This window comes from Hyperolius riggenbachi, chromosome 1, assembly GCF_040937935.1.
Source record: "Hyperolius riggenbachi isolate aHypRig1 chromosome 1, aHypRig1.pri, whole genome shotgun sequence".
Taxonomy (NCBI): domain Eukaryota; kingdom Metazoa; phylum Chordata; class Amphibia; order Anura; family Hyperoliidae; genus Hyperolius; species Hyperolius riggenbachi.
Genome location: NC_090646.1, coordinates 662,916,262 through 662,941,005, shown reverse-complemented (window position 1 = coordinate 662,941,005; position 24,744 = coordinate 662,916,262). Strand labels below are relative to the sequence as shown.

At 46.5% G+C, this 24,744-nt stretch overlaps 2 protein-coding genes across 2 annotated transcripts in view; one reads left to right on the top strand and one right to left on the bottom strand.

Annotated features, from left to right (window-relative positions):
* Nucleotides 1–438: 438 nt before the first annotated feature.
* LOC137560965 (E3 ubiquitin/ISG15 ligase TRIM25-like) lies at nt 439–3,117 on the top strand. The gene has a single exon (XM_068272158.1). The coding sequence runs from the start codon at nt 471–473 to the stop codon at nt 2,061–2,063; it is 1,593 nt and encodes a 530-aa protein (XP_068128259.1). The 5' UTR covers nt 439–470; the 3' UTR covers nt 2,064–3,117.
* A 5,712-nt stretch (nt 3,118–8,829) lies between these two features.
* LOC137544078 (von Willebrand factor A domain-containing protein 5A-like) overlaps nt 8,830–24,744 on the bottom strand; it is a 28,338-nt gene continuing 12,423 nt past the window's right edge. Inside the window, exons 6-11 of the mRNA XM_068265144.1 lie at nt 21,860–22,062; nt 19,363–19,446; nt 14,828–14,899; nt 14,500–14,624; nt 11,366–11,492; nt 8,830–8,962 (exon numbers count right to left, since the gene is read on the bottom strand). Coding sequence (XP_068121245.1) covers nt 8,883–8,962; nt 11,366–11,492; nt 14,500–14,624; nt 14,828–14,899; nt 19,363–19,446; nt 21,860–22,062 — 691 coding nt within the window. The 3' untranslated portion in view covers nt 8,830–8,882. The remainder of the gene's footprint in view (nt 8,963–11,365; nt 11,493–14,499; nt 14,625–14,827; nt 14,900–19,362; nt 19,447–21,859; nt 22,063–24,744) is intronic.

Below are 24,744 nucleotides of genomic sequence, written 5' to 3'. Positions count from 1 at the left end.
GGTGAAATCCCTCCCACAGTGTGATGTCAAGACCATGGTCCTGTCTGTGAAGCTCATAGTATTGTGGGAAATAACAGATGTTTCCAACTGCCAAGCAAGCAGTATCTCCCTCTGTGCATAGAACTGTCAGTAACAAACATTTCATACAGATCACCTGGCAGGACAAATTATGTCACCAACAGTGATACATTTCAAAAAGTAAATCAGGGAGATGAAAGATTTTACTATGGGCAATACTGACTAAATGATCTATAAATGATGAATAAAATTGCTGATTTTTTACAATATTCAAGTTATTTTCACTACAGTTCCTCTTTAATGAGTTATTCTTTTCTGTGTGGTATCTCTTTAAATCGTAGAAGCGTCCATAAGGAGTGAGCAGTATAATGAGTCACTCCCACACTGTGAATGCAGCTGTACAGTTTCCCGACTGTCAGAGTTACTTTCGTTTCTCTCTCCCGCTCTCAGCCATGGCCTCTGCTGATGTGAAGAAGGAGCTGCTGGACTGTTCCATCTGCCTGAACACTTATACAGATCCTGTAACCCTGAGATGTGGCCACAACTTCTGCCGGGTCTGTATTGATCGAGTGCTGGATACTCAGGAGAGGTGTGGAGGTTATTCCTGCCCAGAATGCAGAGCAGAGTCTGAGGAACGGCCTGTACTTATCAGGAACATTACTTTGTGTAACATCGTGGGGAGTTTCCTGCCTGCTCAGCCGGATCAGGAGAGCGGTGTCGTCTGTACATACTGTGTTGACTCTCCTGTACCTGCTGTGAAGTCCTGTCTGATGTGTGAAGCTTCCCTTTGTGACAAACACCTGAGAGTCCACAGCAAGTCGTCAGAGCACGTCATGGCTGAGCCAACCACTTCCCTGGAGAACAGGAAATGCTCGGGACACAAGGAGCTTCTGAAGTACTACTGCCCTCAGGATAATGTGTGCATATGTGTGTCCTGCAGGCTGGCTGGAGAACATCAGGGCCACAAGGTGGAGATGCTGGATGAGGCCTCTGAGAAGAAGAAGATGAGGCTGAGAGAGGACCTGCAGGAACTGGTCAGAGAGGAGAAGGAGGCTAAGGAAAAAGTCCGGAGACTGCAGAAGCACCAGAAAAAGATGACTGCAACCGTAAGTGATGTAACTGAGAAAGTCACTGCTCTGTTTAGAGACCTCAAGAGACAGTTGGAAGACTTGGAGAAGAGAGTCCTCAGCGAGATCTCCAGGCAGCAAGAGCAGAAGTCAGGCTGCATCTCTAATATGCTACGACAACTGGAAATCAAACAAGATAAACTGTCCAGAAGGATGAATTACATAGAGGAGGTGTGTAACATGACTGACCCACTGGCGGTCTTACAGGAACCAGACACGGGTGGCATGTGTGACACAGATGGGAAGGATAAAGAGGACAGAGAGGGACCTGATAAGCAGAACCAGGATAGAGAGGATCTGGATGTGGGTCTCATCTCACTGACATTACAAGAAATTTCTGAAATGATATCAGATGTGAAGAGAGGGCTCTTCATAGGTGAACCTGTGACCATTTTACTGGATGTAAACACAGCCCATGATAATCTCCTTATATCAGATGACAGGAAAACTGCATCCTTGTCAACAGTACGCCAGAGGCGCCCAGTAACCCCAGAAAGATTTCAGTATTATTGCAATGTATTAAGCACTGGAAGTTATTCCTCGGGGCAGTATTACTGGGAATTTGAGTGCAGTGCAGGTTCAGAGTGGGAGGTTGGAATGTGTTATCCCAGTGTAAATAGGGATGGAACCAGTTCCAGCCTTGTTTGTAATAAGAAATGCTGGTGCTTGCAGAAGGCAGGTAAGCAGTATGTAGCACTACATGATACAAAGATCCAGTTGCCTTCTAATATCGTTAGTACCAAGTTCAGGATCACTCTGGATTATGAGGCTGGGAAGTTGTCCTTTTATGAGCTCTGTGATCCTATCAGGCATCTCCACACTTTCACTGCCACCTTCACCGAGCCCCTCCATGCTGCATTGCATTTGGTTTGTAAACCAGAGAAGGGTTACTGGGTGAGAATGCTGGACTGTGAATAATGATGACTCGGAATAAACGTGGTAAAATTGTTAGCGATATCACAGAGCAATGCATCTACTTAAAGGATACATGAAGTTAGAGAGATAAAGAGGCCACTATAGTTCTTTCCTTTTAAAGAAAACCAGTTGCCTGGCAGTCCTGCTGATCCCTTTGGCTGCAGTAGCATCTGAATCACACACCTGAAACAAGCATGCAGCAGATCCAGTCACACTTCATTCAGAAACACCTGATCTGCTGCATGCTTGTTCAGGGGTTATGGCTAAAAGTATTAGAGGCAGAAGATCAGCAGGACAGCCGGGCAATGTGTGTTTGTTTAAAAAGGAAATAAATATGGCACCCTCTGTATCCCTCTCAGTTCAGGTGAGTCTTTTAATGCTGTTTGCTATAATTGTCACTCAAACCAAGATTAGAGGGCATTAACCATTTATAATTATACGTGATCCTCACGTCCAGGCGGCTGCTGTTTTGCAGATGCACGCTTTGGCGCACTCCCGTGCCATTCCCCGGTAGCCCAGAGATCAACGAACGGGAACATGGTTCCTGTTCATTGATCTAAGTCCCCAGCGGAAAAACCTTAATGTCTTAATGGAATAGAAAAAAAAAAACACCACTTTCCTGTCCTCTTCTCGCTTCCTGGAAGCGAGAAGGACCAAGAAAAAAAAAAAAAATCTCAATGTGGCCATCTTGTGGCCTATAGTAAAACTACATTTACATACATTTTTTAATTTTCTAAAAACACGCATTATTACATTTAAAATTAAATGTTTATTTCCCACACCAAAATTTACCCAAATAAAATTTTTAATGGAAAAAAAAAAATTACAAAAAAAAAAAATAGTTACCTAAGGGTCTGAACTTTTTAAATATGCATGTGAAGAGTGTATATTATGAACATTTTCAAAATTATAAGCTTGTAAATGGTGATGCATTCAAAAAGGAAACAATGCACCTTTATTTCCAAATAAAATATTGGTGCCATACATTGTGATAGGGACAAAATTTAAATGGTGTCATAACCGAGACAAATGGGCAAATTAAATACATAGGTTTTAATTACGGTAGCATGTATTCATTTAAAGCTATAATGGCCATTTAGAAAAAATTCTTAGCAAAATGTACTACCCAAAGAAAGCCTAATTAGTGGCGGAAAAAAACAAGATATTCATTGTGATAATTAGTGATAAAGTTATTAGGGAGGTGAAAATTGCTCTGTTGCACAAGGACTCGTTTCCACTATAGCGAGTCCGCATGCATTGTCCGCATGCGGATTCGCACAGCCAATACAAGTGGATGGGCCTGTTTCCACTTGTCAGTTTTGCTGTGCGTTTTTCTGTGCAGGACTTTTCTGCACGACAGAGCCCTCAGAATCCACCTGCGTGTGGAATGCATGCGAATCGCACGCAATGTATTTAATAGGGAAATCGCATGCGTTTTCCCCATGCGTTTGCCGCAAATTCGCATAGGTACCAATGTAAATTCACACAGGCAGTGACATGGTTAAAATCGCATATACCCTCACCTATGCGAATTTGTGGTAAAACGCATGCGGAATCGCATCCGCATGCAATTTCGTCAGCGGTGGAATCCAGGCGATTCCGCACCGCAATAGTGGAAACGAGCCCTAAAGGTGCATACACACGCACTACTATAGAAAACGACGGGTCCGTCAGACCCTCCCCGCTGGGCGGGCGTTCTCCATACAGACTGTCTGCACACTGATAAGTCTGTCTTACATACTGTACATACGCACTACTGTCGGGAGGGTCTGACGGACCCGTTCTCTACAGTATAGTAGTGCAGTTGTACGCACCTGAAGGTGAAAAATCCCTGTGGGCTGAAATGGTTAATTTAGGCTGAAGTGAAGGAGTTAGAGACATGCTGGTGGGTTGAGCAGTGAGGGGGGAGGGGCGGCACAGTGCTGAAGGCACTTCCATTGAGGTTTCTACAAGAACAAGCTGTATTGGGAAAGAGTCAACTGCTGGTTTGCTATAGGGCAGTGATGGCTAACCTTGGCACTCCAGCTGTGACAAAACTACAAATCCCATCATGCCTCTGCCTCCGAGTTATGCTAGGAGCTGTCAGAGTATTGCAATGCCTCATGGGACTTGTAGTTCCACCACAGCTGGCGTGCCAAGGTTAGCTAACACTGCTATAGGGGAATTCAGTGATGGTGGAACACCTGCACAATATGTAGATTTCTAGCTGAGAGTAACAATTGATAGTTTCTAAACTAAAATACTGTCCAGAGAGCAGACATAGGCCTCAATTCACTAAACTTACCTCCTGTCTTTAATAACTCTTCTAGAGTTGTTACCATGGTGATAAGGCACGTAGTATTCAGGAAACATTTTACCTCAGGCAAGCCTAAAGTTAACTCTTCTGTCTTTAAATTAACTCTCCAAGCCTTAAAATAACTCCAGAGTTAAAGACAGGCTGTTAATTAGCTGCATGTGAAAACTACAGAGGTAAATTAACTACAGGAGAGGTAACTTAAGGAATGAAGAGGTAAGATAACTCACGTGTGGAGGTAAGTTTTCTCTTGCCTTATCTCTAGCATGATCTTAGTGAATTGAGGCCAAAGAGCTATACACTCACCATTTTAAATGTTTATTCTTAGCCTCTGGTGTTAGGATTATTCCAGATTTAGGGTCTAAAAGCAATGACCTTTTTTCACAAGCTTTTAGATTCTAAAAGCAAGAAGGAAAAAAAAAAAAACCACAGAGAGCTCTGCAGCACCTTCTGCATATACAGTGGGTTGCAAAAGTATTCAGCCCCCGTGAAGTTTTCCACATTTTGTCACATTACTGCCACAAACATGAATCAATTTTATTGGAATTCCACATGAAAGACCAACACAGTGGTTTACATGTGAGAAGTGGAAGGAAAATCATACAGGATTCCAAACATTTTTTTTACAAATAAATAACTGCAAAGTGGGGTGTGCGTAATTATTCGGCCCCCTGAGTCAATACTTTGTAGCACCACCTTTTTCTGCAATTACAGCTGCCAGTCTTTTAGGGTATGTCTCTACCAGATTTGCACATCTAGAGACTGAAATCCTTGCCCATTCTTCTTTGCAAAACAGCTCCAACTCAGTCAGATTAGATGGACAGCGTTTGTGAACAGCAGTTTTCAGATCTTGCCACAGATTCTCGATTGGATTTAGATCTGGACTTTGACTGGGCCATTCTAACACAGATAAGTTTTGTTTTAAACCATTCCATTGTTGCCCTGGCTTTATGTTTAGGATTGTTGTCCTGCTGGAAGGTGAACCTCCACCACAGTCTCAAGTCTTTTGCAGTCTCCAAGAGATTTTCTTCCAAGATTGCCCTGTATTTGGCTCCATCCATCTTCCCATCAACTGACCAGCTGCCTGTCCCTGCTGAAGAGAAGCACCCCCAGAGCATGATGCTGCCACCACCATATTTGACAGGATGGATGGTGTGTTCAGAGTGATGTGCAGTGTTAGTTTTCTGCCACCCATAGCGTTTTGCATTTTGGCCAAAAAGTTCCATTTTGGTCTCATCTGACCAGAGCACCTTCTTCCACATGGTTGCTGTGTCCCCCACATGGCTTGTGGCATACTGCAAATGGGACTTCTTATGCTTTCTGTTAACAATGCCTTTCTTCTTGCCACGCTTCCATAAAGGCCAACTTTGTCCATAAGACAACTATTAGTCATGCACTGTACAGAGTCTCCCACCTGAGCTGTAGATCTCTGCAGCTCATCCAGAGTCACCATGGGCCTCTTGACTGCATTTCTGATCAGCACTATCCTTATTTGGCCTGTGAGGTTAGGTGGACAGCCTTGTCTTGGTAGGTTTACAGTTGTGCCATACTCTTTCCATTTCTGAATGATCACTTGAACAGTGCTCTGTGGGATGTTCAAGGCTTTGGAAATTTTTCTAGCCTAAGCCGGCTTTAAATTTCTCAATAACTTTATCCTTGACCTGTCTTGTGTGTTTTTTGGACTTCATGGTGTTGTTGCTCCCAATATTCTCTTAGACAACCTCTGAGGCCGTCACAGAGCATCTGTATTTGTATTGACATTAGAGTACACACAGGTGCACTCCATTTAGTCATTAGCACTCATCAGGCAATCTCTATAGCCAACTGACTGCACTCAGATCAAAGGGGGCCGAATAATTATGCACACCCCACTTTGCAGTTATTGATTTGTAAAAAATGTTTGGAATCATGTATGATTTTCGTTCCACTTCTCACGTGTGCACCACTTTGTGTTGGTCTTTCATGTGGAATTCCAATAAAATTGATTCATGTTTGTGGCAGTAATGTGACAAAATGTGGAAAACTTCAAGGGGGCCGAACACTTTTGCAACCCACTGTAACTCACTCTGGCACGGTATTGCTGCTCTGAGCTGCGGATTTCCATCCCGAGTCTGACTCGGAAATACCGCTAAGGAGGTTAAGGGATACAGAGGCGTAACAATATCCCCTGCAAGGGATGCAGCCGCAGGGGGGCCTTAGGGGGAGATGCCTAAGAAGGAGCCCTGGCTCTGGGGCCCTCTAGGGCCATTTTAGGGGCAGGAGGGGATGCAGTGCAGGAAGGGGGAGGAGCAGGCACAAACAGCTATAGGGAGGGAGGCCCCAACTACCCCCATCCCACACCTCAGGCTATCATTAGCGCTTCCCTCTCCAGCAATGACAATTGGGGGGACCCTATCCAAAGTTTCAGCAATAAAATCAGGGGAGACCCATCTATGGTCAGCCCCTGTGTGGTTATAGCTTCTACAAAGTACTCTTGTACTCTAGTAACTCACTGCCACCCTCCAGGATCACAGGCTGTCTGCATCTAGTCCTTCAGATCCAGTGCACACAGCCCATCTTCCTAGTGTCCTCCTAGGCACCACATCTCTATGGTGATTGCCATCTAGCATTATGACAGCTCGGGCTCTAGATGGGGTGCAGGTGTCTGGATACCAGGAGGAGAATGCAAGGCATGCTGCAATTGTTGGGGTTATGAGAGCACTCTTGGGGTACCTATACTGAAGGAGGTACTCTCTGGCTACCCATGCTGGGGTGGGACCTCTTTGGGTACAGGGGCGTAGCAATAGGGGGTGCAGCGGTAGCGACCGCATCGGAGCCCTTGGGCCAGAGGGGCCCCGAAGGACCCCCCTCAACTCCAGTATTAGCTCTCTATCGGTCCGGTGCTCATAATAATCACTTCTATAGAGGATTGGAATAGTGGTAATCATTAACAAACTGCTCCCCATCCCCTACTTGCACCTCTGACACTGTAGTTGCCATTGGCAGGTTTTGGTGTGCTGCATCAATTGTTATGTATAGAGTGCTTAGGGGGCCCAGTGTAAAACTTGCATCGGGGCCCACAGCTCCTTAGCTACGCCACTGTTTGTGTACCTATATTGGTGGTGGGGGGGGAGCACTCCCCAGGCCTTCTATACTGGGGGCTGTGTCAGGCTGCCTACAATGGGATGGTACAGCAATGTCAGGCTACCTATAAGGGGGAGGGGAACTATGCTGGGGGACCCAGAAAGATGATTAAATGGGGAGATAGGCAAGATAGCACTTTTTGCCCACCACTGATGGTCACCTGGCTTTAGTTAGATTTGGTGGGTGCTAGTATTCACCAGGCACTGGGGAGGAGCAGTGTATCAGTTTAAGGTCCCGTTTCCACTTGTGTGGTGGGAATCGTTGCAGAAAAAATTTGCATGCGGTTGTATGAATTTTCATGCGAATTCGCATAGATGACTGTATGTGAATTTAACCATGGCAGTGCCTGTGTGCTTTTCCATTGTTTCTATGCGAAATTGTATGCGAATTTGCACGAAAATTCACATACCAAAACCACATGCAAATTTCCTATTAAATACATTGTATGGGAATTGCTTAGCGGTATGCAAATTCTGATGGCTCTGCCATGTAGATTTTTTCTGCACAGAAAAAACGCTCAGAAATCCTGACAAGTGGAAACAGTCCCACCCACTTGTATTGTCTATGCGAATCTGCATGCAGGAAACGCATGCTGATTCACTCTAGTGGAAACGGGCCCTCACTGGCAGTCACGCACCAAGTTTAATCATTACTGATCATTGGATGTTGACCCAATGAACAACTGAGCCAACTTTCAGGTACCTCTAGTGTTTTTACTTCAGAGTACCAACATCTCACCCTAAACTGGTCTCAAATCAAAGGCATTGTAGTGACATATGAAGGCTGCCTTTTTTTTATTTAAACAATACCAGTTGCCTGGCAGTCCTGCCGATCTCCACAGCTGCATGTGCCCTTTAAAGAGGAACTTCAGTGAAAATAATGTAATAAAAAAGTGCTTCATTTTTACAATAATTATGTATAAATGATTTAGTCAGTGTTTTCCCATTGTAAAATATTTCCTCTCCCTGATTTACATTCTGACATTTACCACATGGTGACATTTTTTACTGCTGACAGGTGATGTCAGTGGATGGGGATGCTGCTTGCTTTTTTGGCAGTTGGAAACAGCTGTAAACAGTTATTTCCCACAATGCAACAAGGTTTACAGACAGGACCTTCGTCTGCAGAGTTTCTTGTGGGAGGCGTTTCAGCACAACATCAGCCATACAGCGCCCCCTGATCCGTTTGTGAAAAGGAATAGATTTATCATGTAAAAGGGGGTATCAGCTACTGATTGGGATAAAGTTCAATTCTTGGTCACAGTTTCTCTTTAATCTCGAATACTGGCAGCTACAGTATTTGTAACATCAGCTATTCAAAAACACAGACACCCATAAGCTGATATCCATATCTTTATTGCACATCGTGTTACAGGCTTTTTGCATTGCACATTTTGCAGGCTACTATCACAGGCTGAATACATTCAGATCCACAGAAGATTTCAGCAACGCGTTCCCAGCTTGTACAGCCTCTGCCAGGGAGGAACCTAAAGAGAAATTAATTATCCACTTTGGTGACATTTTTAGCTTCGAAAATGGCTTTTGATTGGGAATTTTTTTGCAAGATAATGAAAACTAAAAATTGTCATTTAAAAGTTTGCAAAAAATGCAAAACATTGCAAACTTATAACAAACTGATTGGATGGCATTTTCACTTGAAAGTCGAATTTAACATTTTCAAAAAAAAAAATCAGCATTTTTTTTTTTGCTCCTCACTGATGTGCTGCAACAGGAGTGGGGAGTATTTCAGCTGCAAAGCGTGTGCTCACTGCTCAGGGCCGGACTTAGGCCATGGCCTAGGGCACCACAGGAGCAGATTAACTGGTGCAGCATTTGCAAGCTTGCAAATGCAGCAATGCAGGGAGATCAGGCGAGCGCCTGACTGCGGTACTCTGCTGCTAGCCGCCTGTGCAGCAGCCACCCTGCTCTTGGTGCATGTTCGCATTGTGGCCGGCGGCTATGGACTTGGGCAGCATTGGAGACGGAAAGGAAGAGGAAGCTTCTGCTCTGGAGAGGAGTGGAGAAATGAGTGACACTGATGGCTGCTGCGGTGTGAAGGCGAGCTGGCTACCTATACTGAAAGGGGAGGGGGTAGAGTTGGGCGAACAGTTCGGCTGTGTTAGCTGAACTGCAGCAGAACTGTTTGGCTGCCCAACCTGTCATGTGGCTGTGGCTCTTACTACTTCCGAGTCGCAATGACCCGGAGTAGTAAGTCTGCGCTGGCCCGGCGGAGCGCGTCCTAGATCGCGCTCCCGTTGCCGGGCACTCTGTGCATGTGTGTGACGTCATGAGTGACGTCACACATGCACAGAGAGTGCCCGGCAACGGGAGCGCGATCTAGGACGCACTCCGCCGGGCCAGCGCAGACTTACTACTCCGGGTCATTGCGACCCGGAAGTAGTAAGAGCCACAGAAAACTGACAGGTTGGGCAGCCAAACAGTTCGGCTGCAGTTCAGCTAACACAGCCGAACTGTTCGCCCAACTCTAGGAGGGGGGGAGAAGGAGGGATTAAGGGATTAATCTCCCTGGCGGTATGATTATTTCCAGATTTTAGGGTCTTTGCAGCATGTTTCAGGCCCTAAAATGAGGAGAGAAAAAAAATGCCACCAGCATCCCCAACACTCACCTCCTTGGGCTCCAGCGCTGCAGTTTTCCCTCTGTCCTCCGAGTGGTGCTGTAACCCTGTAGCAAGATCACCAATGTCGATCCCACCAGAGTGATTCAGAGCCTCGGACGACCGGGAGGAGAACAGCTACATATTTCTGGATCTCCTGGGGAGGTGAGTAAAAACGCCCGCTGCGTACCATACTCTGCATTGAACTCCCGGCGGCTAGCCCAAGCATAGCTCGGGCTTACCGCCAGGGAGGTTAAGGGAATCATCTGGCTACCTATACTGGGGGTGGGGGGGGGGGGGAGGGGATGTCATCAGGCTACCTACACTGAAGGGAAGGGGGTCATCTTGCTACCTATACTGAAGGGGAGCGGCTGGTGACTGTGGCCTTGGGCAGTAAAGAGTACAAATCTGGCCCCGTGTGTGCTAAATCCATCTCCAGCAATGGCATTACACTTTTTCTGAAAAGTATTTGGAGCAACAAGGTATTTAAAGGGGAACCAGAGACGAAGCACCCTCATGTATTTTACCATATATATCAGTGGGAACATTAGAGAAAACCCCTACCCTGCTCTCTGTTTCATCCTTCACTGCTCAGCCTGCTTCTAATCAGCCCTGATACAATCCCTGACTGAGCATTCAGTCTGGCTTTGCTCAGGAACATTTATAGCTCAGTTTGTGTTCTCTCATGTCTTTTCAAGTCCAAGCCTGCCCCCTGCTGGCTCTGCTCAGGAATCATAACTAAATAATTATAGCAAAGCCAGACTGAATGCTCAGTCAGGGATTTTATCATGTCTGATAAGAAACAAGCTGTGCAGTGCAGAATGAAACAAAGCATGGTAGGTGTTTTCTCTAATGTTCCCACTGATCTATATGGTAAAATACATGAGGGTGCTTCGTCTCTGGTTCACGTTAATACATTGCAGCATTGCTGTACATTGCCTCCAGAGGGCACCTCTGCCCAAAACACTCAGCTAGACAATGGTAAATAGTTTTTGGTATTTAAATGCAGCATAGCCATTTCAGAACACCCAAATACTTTGGACTGCCGCTGTTCAGCAATGAACAAGTTGACACTGTCAGTAAGCGTTCACTGCCCTGCGTGTCACATTGCGTTTCATGTCACTCCGATGCATCCTGCTTCCTGTTTGGATGGAAGTATCAGAGTTGACATGGAAGTGAACTCCTGACCCTGTCCGCTTGCTCAGTGCAGAACTGTTGGCAGAGGCTTCCTGCACACCTGACGGAACACAAGACTGTCCCTAATGCACAAGTTACCTGCTTTGGATTTGACCCAAGTGACAGCCTTCCTCTCCAGCAGCTCCCACTCCTCTTGGTGATCCTGGCAGTTGTGGTGAAGCCAGATCACCGCCAGCACTGTCACCCACTCAGATGGTTCCATATTCTGCAGAGGGAGAAAAATGTAGTTGTACTTGCCTGGAGCTTCTTCCAGACCCTAGACGTTGCACGTCCTTCAGTCCCTGTTCCTTCTCTCGGGTCCTGCTAGCAGCCTCTGAAGGATCGCAGACCCCCGATGGGTTGGAGTCTTCTGGGCATGCCTGCTCAAGTCACTGGGAGTGTACTGCACAGGCGACCTACACTCAGTGACGTGAGCACATGCTCAGAGGACAACGACCCATGGGGAGGGTCTGCGATCCTTCAGAGGCTGCCAGCAGGACCCGAGAGAAGGGACAGGGACTGGAGCGAGGGACACGTGACTTCTAGAGGCTGGAAGAAGCCCCAGGTAAAAAATTTATATATATTTTTTTTTACTTGGTTGCATTTTTATATATTTAAGTAGGGACAGAACTATATAGGCATAGTAAAGGTGAAATTACATAAATGTTAAAAGTTCACCATCGCAAAAATTTTAAATACATATTATATATTTATAAATATACATTTCTTCATGGGGGATTCTCAGCATAGCCTTATTTTCTTTATAAAGAGACTCCTTAAAACCAACCATTTATATAAAGATGCTGGCCAGCTTCCAACTGCCAAAGTGTGCAGCAAGCATGGACAGACCAACTGCCATTCACTAAGTACTTTTAAAAATAAAGAAAACCCCAAGAAACCCCTATGAGGAGCTGGGCTAGTCCAAAACCTGTCGGTTCTGTCAATTTTCTACTACTTACTGAAAGTGATAGCAACAAAGGAGAAAAGGTAATTTACGATAGTGGTTCTTTGATGGCAGTGCCGCCATACTTTTTGACCACACCTCACCACATGGGTGACAAGGAAGGAGCAACAACCAAAAGTGCTGATAAATACCGCAAAGAAGCCACCAAAGCTTGCCAGAAATGGCCCACCATTGCACTCACAGTAAAAACGTCGAGCCTTTTAGCCCTACTAGTAGAGCCTTTGTCTAGCTAGTTTATTTCCAACATTACCATAACGTTAACACATTAGGGTGAGTTGCAAATCTATGAACAATATACATGGAGGGAAGGAGGTGATCCATCAAGTCTGGTCATTCTTTAGGGTATTAGCAGGTCTACATCAAGTTATTCTAATATTAGAAATTGAAGCAGATATTTGATTGTAAATGGAATCTGACCTCCTGACCCCTAATCTAGGGATATTCACAAGTTGTTGCCTTGTGATTGGGTAGTTGAGATGAGGGGACACCAGTGTGACCACTTCCTGTTGTGCCCCCTCATCTGAGGTAACCAATCACAGAGCAACAAGCAGGCACATGCAGAGAGGGTCTCTGGGTGCCAAAGCACCCCCCGCCCCTTTTAAAATGCCCATTAAAAAGGTTCTTTGGCTATGAAAATAAGCGCTGCCCCAATAATCTCCACCTACCATGCACAGGAAGCCCTGCCCCCACCCGTGGGAAGCTCCTCCCCATCGGGGACACTCGCGTAAAGAGGTCCCATACAGGATTCTAGTGTAACCATCCCTGCAGCTGTGTGGGAGCAGGTAATATAGTGTCTCTCCCTGACAGCAGTGACCTCTCCCCTTGCTCAGCATTCACAGTGACCTCTCCCTTCACCTAGGACCCATACTGACCTCTCCCTCCCCAGCATTAGCACTGCAGTGATCTAGCCTCCCCCAATAACCATCGTGACCTCTCCCTCCCCCAATGGCACCCTTCTTATACCCAGCAGCACCCAGTGACCTCCCTCAGGACCTAAACTGACCTCTCCCTCCCCCAAAACCCCCAGTGACCTTTCCCTTCCACAGCACCCACAGTTACTTCCCCTTCCTGCAGCACCCACACTGACGTCTTCTGACCTTTTATTTCTCCCAACATCCACCCCCTTTCCCCCATAGTTGGCACCCAGTACTCACATGACACCAAGTACCTGCACCCAGGCCTAACATTGCACCCAGTACTCACACCTGCATACAGCCTGCACATGGCACTCACTATTCGCACTCATGTCACATCCAGTACCTGCACCCAGAGCCCACGCGACATCCAGAACACGCACCCAGATCTCACATGGCACTAAGTACCTGCAATCAACATCCGCATGACTCGATACTCACCCATAGCTAGAACCCACATGGCACTCTGCCCTCACACCCAGAACCCACATGACACCGAGCATCAGCACCCACATGACAACCAATACCACCAGCCAGAAATAAGGGGGGGGGGGGGGGGGGGGGGGGGGACTCCAGTGGGTGAAGGTCCGACTGACTCACCATTGAATGCAGCTAGCGGTCCTGTGACTGAATGTATGTGTCAAGCGGAGGGGCTCAGAGGTATGGTTTGGGATAGTGAGAGCCGGAGGGTGAAGGTCACATGTCACTGCAGGGCAAGGGGGCTGGGGGGAGGTACTACTGTGCATTGGGGTGAGGCCCTTGTTTAGAATTTGAGCACCCCACACTTAAAGTAAACCTGAACTGAAAATTAAAAGTCAAAATCAGCATACACAAGTCATACTTACCTTCCATGTAGTCTACTCCTCGGTGTCTTTCTCCTGTCCCGCGTCCTGTTTGTCCACTGTGATGAAGGGAATTTTCCGTCCTCCATTTTGAAAATGGCCATTACCCATAACTGCTTTCTGGTCAGCACACAGTTAAACTGTAACACCCACTTGAGCCATAGGGAATCATGGACATTACCTGGTACATCAGTTTTCCTCTCAGCTATAACTGACAGCAACTGATATATAACTGAAAGCAACTGATAGATTTCAGATCTGACAAAATATTGTCAGAACTGGATGGGATTATTGTCAGAAGAAAATGGAGCGCTTCTGAGAGGAACTGCTGGCAAGGTAACTATGTAATGTTCATTTGTAGTCACCTCATGTGTTTATTTTAAATATTTTTACTCAGTACAGGTTCTCTTTAAGCAACCTCTGCACGGCCCTGGCAACAAGTGTGTCTAACTGCCCTTCCCGTTGTGTCCCCTCATATGAATTCCTCAATCATAGGCCTCTGCTGTAGGTTACCGAATCAGGACGCTTGTCTGCAAAATCTTCTGCTATTCCCAGAATGGCCGCCACATCTGCCGTAGCGTTCCAAGAGCCGTCTGCTTTCTGGAGCGCGATCAGTCTGTAGAGGGGCGGAGTCTCCACTGCCAAGAGAAAGAATAGCGTGTGTATGAGTTCCCGATCCCAGAAAGGCTTCATCAGACAGACATTTAATGAAGTACAAATACATTCCACAGAAAGCCAAATCTTAGTTGGTCAGGAGGCAATGTTATAAAATAGGCTCTGACTCCCATAAAGATATCCTCGGGTAAAGCCTTTATTCAGCCTGCACATACACATTACTCACCAGTAGGGGTCTCCACCACCGGAGGGTTCTCGGTAGTCACGCTGGGTACGGCATCTGCCTCCTCACCTAACTCTGAGACAGAACAGAGCAGCAGTTACTATAGGAACAATGGACTCCAGTATGGATTAGCTGCCTTTTAAAAATGTACCTAAAGTGAAATAAAAGTGGCCAGTATAACTCACCCAGGGATTCTTCTATGTATGTTCCAGCCACATGAAATTTGGGCACAGGGAAATGTGAAAGATGGCTCTCCCTCTGGGTAAGGTTTTCTCCAAGATTACCTAGCAATTTGTTTCAGCCACTAGCGTTGAGCTGAAATTGCTTAATTTCACGTTTGTTACGATGGACACAAATTTTTCAGCTGATGCAAATTTGTAATTTTGTAATTGCCATACATCCCGTAATTGTAATTTATGTTGTGTAATTTTGTGTTTTGGCGCAAATTCACTTTTAACACGAAATTTTGTAATTTCAGGTTTTCTATAGAAAGTTATTTTAATTACGAAATAGTAATTATGCAAATTTAATTACTAAACTCAGGAAAGTCGCTCATTGATTGCAATTATTGATAATGCAAAGGCCCCTGCATGTGCTGTCGCTTTAAATGTATCCGGAGGCTCTACCTGCAGCCACTTCTAAGACAGGTGCTCTTTGTCAAGGTGCACATAGCAGTCATGCATGCGGAGACACTTGATTTTGGACCTTGCAATATCTGATAATGCAAAGGCCCCTGCTCATGCTGTCGCTTTAAACTTCTATATTAAATGATGCCAGCGCTCAACAGGTGTTAATCATACAATTACTTATGGCTACAGTGTTACTGTGTAAAATGTATCAGCCCAGCGTCCTCCACTGTTTGCGGAGCCTAACCACGGAGGGAGACGCTGAACATCGAGGATTTTACTATTGATATGCGCATATTTTACTGGAATCTTGCGAGTGCAATTTTAAATATTTTTACTGGAATAAAAGCGGTGTTACACTATGGGAGTGTTTGTTTGAGTTCAAAGGTGCTGTCTGCTTTGAAGAGCCAAGAGAAATAGTATATTGAATACAAAACGCTGTTGCTGAGCGGAGCCTGCAAGGTCAGCCAAAGCTTTTGGTAAGAGGCTAATATACTGGTGCCTGAGTGCGGGAGATAGAGTGGTGCTGGGTCACAGCCTGAAAGGGCTTGGATGTCAGGCACTAAAGGGTGTGCACTTAGGACTAACGTACTACGCTATAGAAGTGCTTTCTCTTACATGTGCGGTTTGTATGCGGCTGTCAAGCGGCTGAGAGCACGGAGGAGAGTAGTACTGGCTGGGCCACACGCGAGAGAGCCAACTGTAATGATTGGCACGACTGTCTGGTGAGCATACCTGAATTCTGCTAAGGATCCCCTGTGCTGGTGTAATTGGAAACTGCAAATTATGTATTGGTACTTGTGAACTGGGACCTGCAGTTTTATTATAGATATGAGAACTGTTATAATGGACTGAGTCATTTTTATTTTTTATTCTAATAATTTATAACGGCAAACAGTGGAGGACGCTGGGCTGATACATTTTACACAGTAACACTGTAGCCATAAGTAATTGTATGATTAACACCTGTTGAGCACTGGCATCATTTAATATAGAAGTTGTGTAGAGGGTATACACCCCTCATTGAGAGTAGCGCACCAGGGCTTGCTTATTTTAGATTATTATTTTAGATTATTATCATTGTTTGAGATAGTCGTTTAGGGACAGGAGCGCACTGAATATCCTGATCTGTCGCTTTAAACGCATCAGGAGGCTCTGGACTAGAACAATTTCGAGAACGGCAAGATTTCTGCGTTGAACACGAAATTCTGATTAGTTTCCATTACGGAAACAATCGTAATAACAAAAACAAAATCTGGAATTATGAAATTCTGCATTAATACAGAATGTCATGGAATTATGAATTTGATTAGGTCCATAATCGTAATTGTTACATTTCACGTAATCATAATTAGGTCATTACGCTCCTCACTATTGGGCACGCAATTTGTAGTGCAGCCATCGCCGGCACCTATATTTGAGATTTTGTAGTAATACGCCTGCACGGCTATAGCTTTAACATTACAGTCTATGGCGGCACCCAACCCTAGTGCAGTGTGGGACCTCCAGCCCCCTGTAGTCCTGGTCACTCGCAGTTCCTCTGCTCCATCCAGCAGCGCCCTTTGGAAAGCTTGGCAACTGAGCCAGTTTACTGCGCATGCGTGGCCACACACTTCCTTGAGCGCCCTCCCATGCCTGGGAGTGTTCAGCGCAAGTGCAATTTTTATGAACTGCGCCATAGAAAACGGCAATTTACAAGAGCAAAATCAGGAGCCCTGGGGCCAGACAGCATTCAGCTAGGCACAGCTGCAGATGGGAGTACAGAGGAATGTCCCAGAAGGACTGCAGAGAGCTGGAAGGAGATTCAAGTTAAACTGGCCTTTTTCACTATAGTTTTCCTTTAACCACTTCAGCAGGCGGAAGGCCTTACTGGGAATAAAGACGCTGTAGTATTAACCACTTGATGACCCAGCCTTTACCCCCCCCCCCCCCCCCATTAAGGACCAGCGCTGGTTACAGAGATCTGTGCTGGGTGGGCTCTACATCCCCCAGCACAGATCAAACATTAGGCAGAGCGACCAGATTGCCCCCCTTTTTCCCCACTAGGGGGATGATGTGCTGGGGGGGGGGGGTCTGATCGCTCCTGCCTGCGTGTGGCTGGAGGGGGGGGGCACCTCAAAGCCCCCTCCACCGCAGGATTCCCCCCTCTCCCTCTCCTCCCTCCCATCCCCAGAGATTGGAGGCTGCACAGGAACGAATCTGTCCTGTGCAGCCTCTAACGGGCTCCTGCCTGTCATGTGACAGCGATCCCCGGCCGCTGATTGGCCAGGGATCGCTGATCTAGTACAATGCTGCTACTGTTAGCAGTGTTGTACAAATGTAAACAAAGCGGATTTCCACTTGTGTTTACATTTAGCCTGCGAGCCGCGATCGGCGGCCCGCAGGTTGCTCACGGAGCCCCCCGCCGTGAATTGACAGGAAGCAGCCGCTCGCGCGAGCGGCTGTTTCCTGATTAATTAGCCTGAAGATCTGCATCACTGGTCCTGCAGCTACCACTTTGCCGACGTGCGTTCTGAGTGGGCGGTCAGCAAGTGGTTAAAGCAACAATAGAGAACACACAATGGATTATGGGGGTCACATGACTGACCACTCATACTACTGGTAATCACTGATGGACTGCCGCTGTGGTAATCACTCATGCAAGCCCCCCAGTGTCTCGGCCGGCTGGGCAGAGAGGGGGGAAAATGATTGAGGCGCCAGCCGCACCAATGCGGTATGCGGGATAGGTGGCCGCCATTACATTCCTCCCTCCTAATGTGCCCCCAGTATCCCCCCACCTGCTTGCAGAGTAAAGTGCGCAGCGGAGCAGCCTGTCATCTAATCTTACCATTCATCCTCACGTACCGGCATCTGGCTTCACTTTACTTCCTGTGACATAGGAAGCAGTAAGAAGAGCCAGATGCCGGTACACAAGGATGGACGGCATGCTCCGCACTTTACTCTGCAAGCAGGAGGACATTGGGGGCACATTAGGGGGAAGGGAGGGAGGAATACAATTCCGACCCACATCCCACATCAGCGCGGCTGGCGCCTTGATCATGTTTTCGCCTCCTCCCCACCCACGGGCACCCTCACCCTCCTCCCCACATTTAGGGTGTAATCATTTAAAAAAAGTTTTAGAAAAATGTTTGGTGGGCATGACTAGGGGGTGTGTCGGGGGTGGTTAGGAGTGTGGCCTGTGCTGCAGTTGTGGTAATCACTCATGGCTAGAGATATTGGCGAACCGTTCGACAGCGAATCCCTATGGCCAGTGCTACTTCCATGTCGCTATGACCCGGAGTAGTACGGCTGTGCTGGGCCAGCGGTGCGAGACTTTGATCGCGCGCCTGTTGCTGGGCACTCTGCGCATGAGCGTGACGTCACACGCACAGAAAGTGCCTGGCAACAGACGCGCGATCAAAGACATGCACTGCTGGCCCAGCGCAGCCGTACTACTCCGGGTCATAGCGACCCGGAAGTACAGGGTGAGGGGGTTCGCCGAACGGTTCCTGAACAGTTTGCCGACATCTCTACTCATGGTGTGTTGCTGTGCATGTGCTGCAGTTGTGGCATGCCAAGCTAGGCGTTAAAATGATTTTTCTTGCCTGTAATGGCAGCTGAATTCCAGTGTGCCAAGCTCTGGTGCCCCTCCTGAGGGCGTTGCCCCAGGCACAAGCCTGATTTGTCTATTAGGGACGATAAACGAGATGCTAATTTCTCCTTGCATTCAAATTTATGTAAATTATATGCAGCTTGAAATAAGACTTCAATTTTTATTGGTCCAAGATCAAGCTGCATAACATTTACATGAAATTTGCATGCAAGGAGAAATTTGCATCTCATTGATAATCCCCATTGCCTGTGCCACAAAACAGTTCTGATTAGGGTTAATGGATAAACATGGAATGGGTCTTATTTGGATTCATATCTTACCACTGGCACTTCCCAGGGAGATCGGAATTGGCTGGCTGGCAAAACTGACGAGTCTGTTCACTGGTGCGCCTGGATCCGCCAATACTGCAAACAGAAAGAAAGCAATGCAGCAACATCCATGTGTAGCCAAGTCAACAATTACACCTTCAAGCAAATCCGCCAATTTCTGCTCAGCAGCAATCATGTGCGCACCGCCATAGGCCGTAACAGGACTGAATGGTGTACTGGTTAAGGGTTCTGACACAGAAGACCAGGGTTCAAATCTCAGCTCTTCCTGTTCAGTAAGCCAGCACCTATTCAGTAAGGAGACCGTGGGCAAGACTCACTAACACTGCTACTGCCTGTAGAGTGCGCCCCTAGTGGCTGCAGCTCTAGTGGTTTGAGTCCACCAAGAGAAAACCCAAATTAAGGGTTCCCCAATTGCTACAACTTGGAGGGGAGTGGATAGTATTTGACACAGGCAGGAGCAGTGTGAGCAGCAGTGGTACCTTCTATAGGGCTGCAGGTGCTCTCAGCACAGTGTGTAGCCATGACTAGGGGTGCCCAGCCACTGTGCTTCCACCTGGGACCTTTCATAGTTTGGGCAACATTCTGGAAAATAGGTCGTGCAGGTCTCCTTGCTACACAGCCTGCAGTGAGTGAATGCAGAGCAGCAGGGTGAGTAGAGAGAATGATTGCTGTGCTGCAGCTGGGACATTAGCAGGGAGAGGTGGCAGGATGTGTTTAGTGCTTCAGAAGTTGCCTGTCGTTAGTAGCCATGTGCACTGGCTGCTGTAATACCAGAGTGCCCTGGGCTATTGATTTATCCTGATCAGAGTAATTAATAATGCAGGGCAGTCTGCTGTTGCGGAAGCCAATGATACAGGTGCTGACAGCAGACTTCTGTAGTGAGCAGAGAAGCAAGTTCCAGGCAATTTCATTTAGCTTGATTGCAGGTAATGTTATCTTTTCCCAGCTCCCCCTCCCCCCTGTTGTCTTCCCCATGACCCCTTCCTCATTTCAAAATTCAGTTTCTTCTAACACCATGTCCCTGCCAAACACTGGTGATTGTCTGCAGTCCTGGTGAGGTCTTCCTGCCATTTCTTCTCTCCCACCAGGCTCTGTCTTGTGCCTCTGTCTCTTTATCCCCCCCCCCCCCCCTCCCATCTCTTGCATGTCCCCTTTTCTGACTGTCCCCAAATTAATCGTGCCATATAGTCAGTCTAATGTCCTACCATATTATTTATATGGCCCTGATAAATTATGCAGCACTGTGTAGAGTACAGAGTTCCATAACAGTTAGCACCGTCCATATCCTGACAACGCCTTTTCCCCCAAAATTTGCAGCAACTCTTGGCACCCCGACCCGTCAAACCTCCCATAAAAAAAATTTTTATATGTTTTTTTTTAATTCAAAGTCAGCACTGGGTGTCAAATTCCCTAGGTACACCACTGCATGGCAGCAGTGGTGTAGCAATAGGGGTTGCATAGATAGACTGCACCAGGGCCCTTGGGCCAGAGGGGCCCCATATGGCCCTCCCTCAGCTGCAGTATTGGCACTATATTGGTCCTGTGCTTTTAACCTCCTATATACATAATGTAGCTAGCCTAGCTACATGATAGCCTCTGTGCAGCGGCATCCCCCTCCCCTCAGAGCAAACAGGAAATCCTGTGCAGAACGGGCTTTCCGGTTTGGCTTCCCCCGGCGACGATCCGGATGACGTCAGACGTCATGGTGTCGGAGGGAGTCCCGATTCACCCCTTAGCGCTGCCTGGTGGTGATTGGCCAGGCTGCGCAAGGGGTCTGCGGGGGGGGGGGGGCGCAGGTAGTGGCGCGGAGGTGATAGCTGCGTGTAACAAAACAAAAAACAAAAAAATTGTACGAGGGATGTTAATGATCACTTACCTATAGTACTATAAATGTTGTGATAATCAAGCAGCTTCCCATCCCCCTCCTAGCACCTCTGACATGGTTGTCCTTGGCGGGTTTTTGGTGCACCTTATCTATAAAGTGCTGGGGGATGGGGGGGTATAGCTCCTCAGCTACACCACCGCATGGCAGAATAGGCGACTTGAGTATAAATAGGTGGAGAGCCGGCCATGCAACTTTGAGACATCAGCACAACCTTTATGTCAAGTTGTGCAAGTACAGGTTGAATTGAGAAGTGTGGACATTGACTTCAGGGATGTAGTGGGGTTATGGTTTTTGTTTTTAAAGTAATTTGGGTTCCATCTTACAGTGCCTAAATTACTGTTCAAGCGTTGCTAGCGCCATAATTCACATTATGGCCTTAGGCAGCGCACCTGAATTTCCAGCACCGTTAAGTCATATGTTGTTAAGACATATGCTGGCGCCAGATGCCATGGTCAGCCAATTCACCAATCCATCCAATATTTGGAATGCTTGTACTTCCTGCAAAGCTAGCAAACTATTGGATAGTGTTAGATATGGCCTTATGTCCACTTGTAGTGGAGATAAAATTTGACAGTAATATCTACACAAATCTCTAAAGCCTACCAACTGGAGGGATACGTCTGGTCACAGGAGGTCCTTCCACGCGGGTCTTTGTGTCCTTGTTGACGGCTACAAAAGCTGTGAGAGAAGAGATGACCCCAGACTGTAGACTGGCCTCCAGTATCTGTTTCTTCACCTCCTCACCATCCATGTCCAGTTCCAGTAGGGAAATCAGATTTTTGGCTGCCAGTCTGTGGATGGTTTGCCTGATACAAGACATATTGGGGGGGTTGGGAAGAAGAAGAAGAAAAAGAAAGTCATGAAAGAACTTTGCTTGGTCATACCACTTCCTGTCATTTATATTGGCTCTATAACAAGGATAGAGGTCGGCACTCAAATGGTGATAAAGTTGTGTTTATTCAAAAAGGTAGCAAAAAAAACATGTTTCAGGGTAACCACCTTCAAGTGTTACCCCGAAACATGTTGCGTTTTGCTACCTTTTGAATAAACGTAACTTTATTATCGCCATTTGAGTGCCGACCTCTATCCTTGTTATATTGCCTACAGTTGGAGTGGTGACCCACGGAGTAATTGTGCACCAGCGGACCAGATGTGTCAAGCCTGTGTGGGCGAGTACCCCGGCACCTTGACCGAGATATATTGGCTCCTCAGTTTGAGGTACATCCCATAGCAAAGACTTTGTGAGATTACCTCATTAAGCCTGAGCTATGCCGCTGGGAGCTCAATACAGAGTATAGTGGGCGTTTTTACTCACCTACCGGGGATCCAGGTGCTTACCCTGTAGCCATTCTTCCTGTCGTTGGCTCTGAATTGCTCTGGTGCTATCGCCATCAGTGATCTCACTACAGAGTTACACCAACACCTGGAGGATGGAAGGAAAATTGCAGCACAGGGAGAGTGCTATGGCTGCTGCAGGCATTCTGGCAGTTTGAATTTCCTGATTTTAGGGTCTGAAAAGTGGTGTAAAGACCCAAAAATCTGGAAATCTTCACACCTCCAGGGAGGTTAAGTGTACCATAAAAGCAGGCTGAAGATTGAGGCCCTTTTTCACCTACGTTGCCCCCACCTAATGCACCTCATCACAATGGCCATTAAAGAGACACTGAAGCGAAAAAAAAAATGTGATATAATGAATTGGTTGTGCACTATGAATAATTACTAGAAGATTAGCAGCAAAGAAAATATTCTCACACTTTTATTTTCAGGTATATAGTGTTTTTTCTAACATTGCATCATTCTCTAATATGTGCAGATTACACAACACTCAGCATTCAAAATGATTCTTTCAGAGCAGTCTGTGAACTAATGACCTCTCCTCTGGCAGAGAAAAAGTAAATAGTTCAGGAACAGTTGCGATAGTAAAAGTCAGAAAAACAGCCCTCTCCGCGACTTTGAAAGTCGTGGAGATTAATGCCTTTTTTGCATAGAGATAACTGGAGTTTCTTAACTCTTCTTGTACTGGAAACAATTAGACTGATGTATCTGATCTTAATGTTTTATCTCTTAGCTGTACTACACATACAAATAATATATTTTTTTTCGCTTCAGTGTCTCTGGAACATGGCGCTCTCTGTGATGCAATAGAAGTGCTCCAACTCATGCAGAAGCAGCAGTGTATTACTGTGCACCAGGCACGGCACCACAAACAATGAAAGGCAATGGAAATATTTTTTTGGAACGTGTGCAGATGCTGGTTTTCAAGTGACGTACTTCCCGTCCAGCAGTAGATTTATGCCTGAAGGGTGATACTTGAAGGCAGCTTGCCTCCAATTTCCCTGTCAACCCAGTCTGCCATATACTAAAGCATGTGCAATGGTGCAGCCATTTTTACTCAAACCTAGAACAGAAAGGTGTAATGCGGAGGTTACTTTACTGCCTTTGAAGACATTTCACCACTCTGGACAACTTCAGCTCTAAGGGCTCATATACACATGCACAGGGCTGGGGCAGAGGCGAGAGGTTACAGCCTCAGGGGGTGCACAACTCACCCCGCTATCATTCCCCTATAGTGTTTGAAGCAGAGAGAAGAAAAGGGATACATGGTGATGACCACAAGCCAGATAGAGATTAAAGTGTTGGGGCCTCTTAGTCTAATAGCAATAAGTGTGTGATGGCTGGCGTGGGAGGGATAGAGGAGTGCACTTTGGCATCTCATGGTGAATATTGAGGTGTGTGGGACTCTGCTCACAACCCCCAACTGCCGACAGTGCAGGAAACCGGGCTGCTCTGACCCAAAGTCCAATGCTGTAGAAAGTGAGTTCTGCACAATGTCGGTAGAATCAAGCGGCTTTATTGAATCAACACATAAGGGCTAAAACCATCACCACATACTGACATGTTTCGGACGTTGCACGCCCTTAATCATAGCATAGGTGCAAGTGAGCAAGGGTGATCCTTAAAAAGGGTGGGACCACACCCGACAGCACATGCTCAAAGCTCCACCTTCACAGAAAAGTGTATCATAAAAGATTGGGCAATGACCCAAACAATGTGATCAGAATAAAAATATATACAAAAGTATGAAATGCTTATGATTAGATACGTTACAAAGATACGCAGCAATAAATACAAAACAATATTGTATAGAGCAAACCAATAGATCAAGGCAAGACAAAACAAAGACAGAAGCAAAAAAACACAAGGACAGTATGTGTATCAGGTAACTGAGCGTAGGTCCCATCTGGCGTTAAGGCCTCTCGGTGAGCGTGTCCCTAGCTGAAAAATCCAATATGCTTCTCGAGTGAGAAGACATTTGTAAGCGTCCCCTCCTCAAAGGTCTTTGGACACGCTCTATACCTTGAAATGAAGACGGCATGTCACCTGAATGAACCGACCTAAAATGCTTGGCCACATTGGATATCTCCACAGTGAGCCAGCCAGCTCCTCTTTAATGTTCACCTATCCGTTGTCTGAGGTGTCGGGTAGTA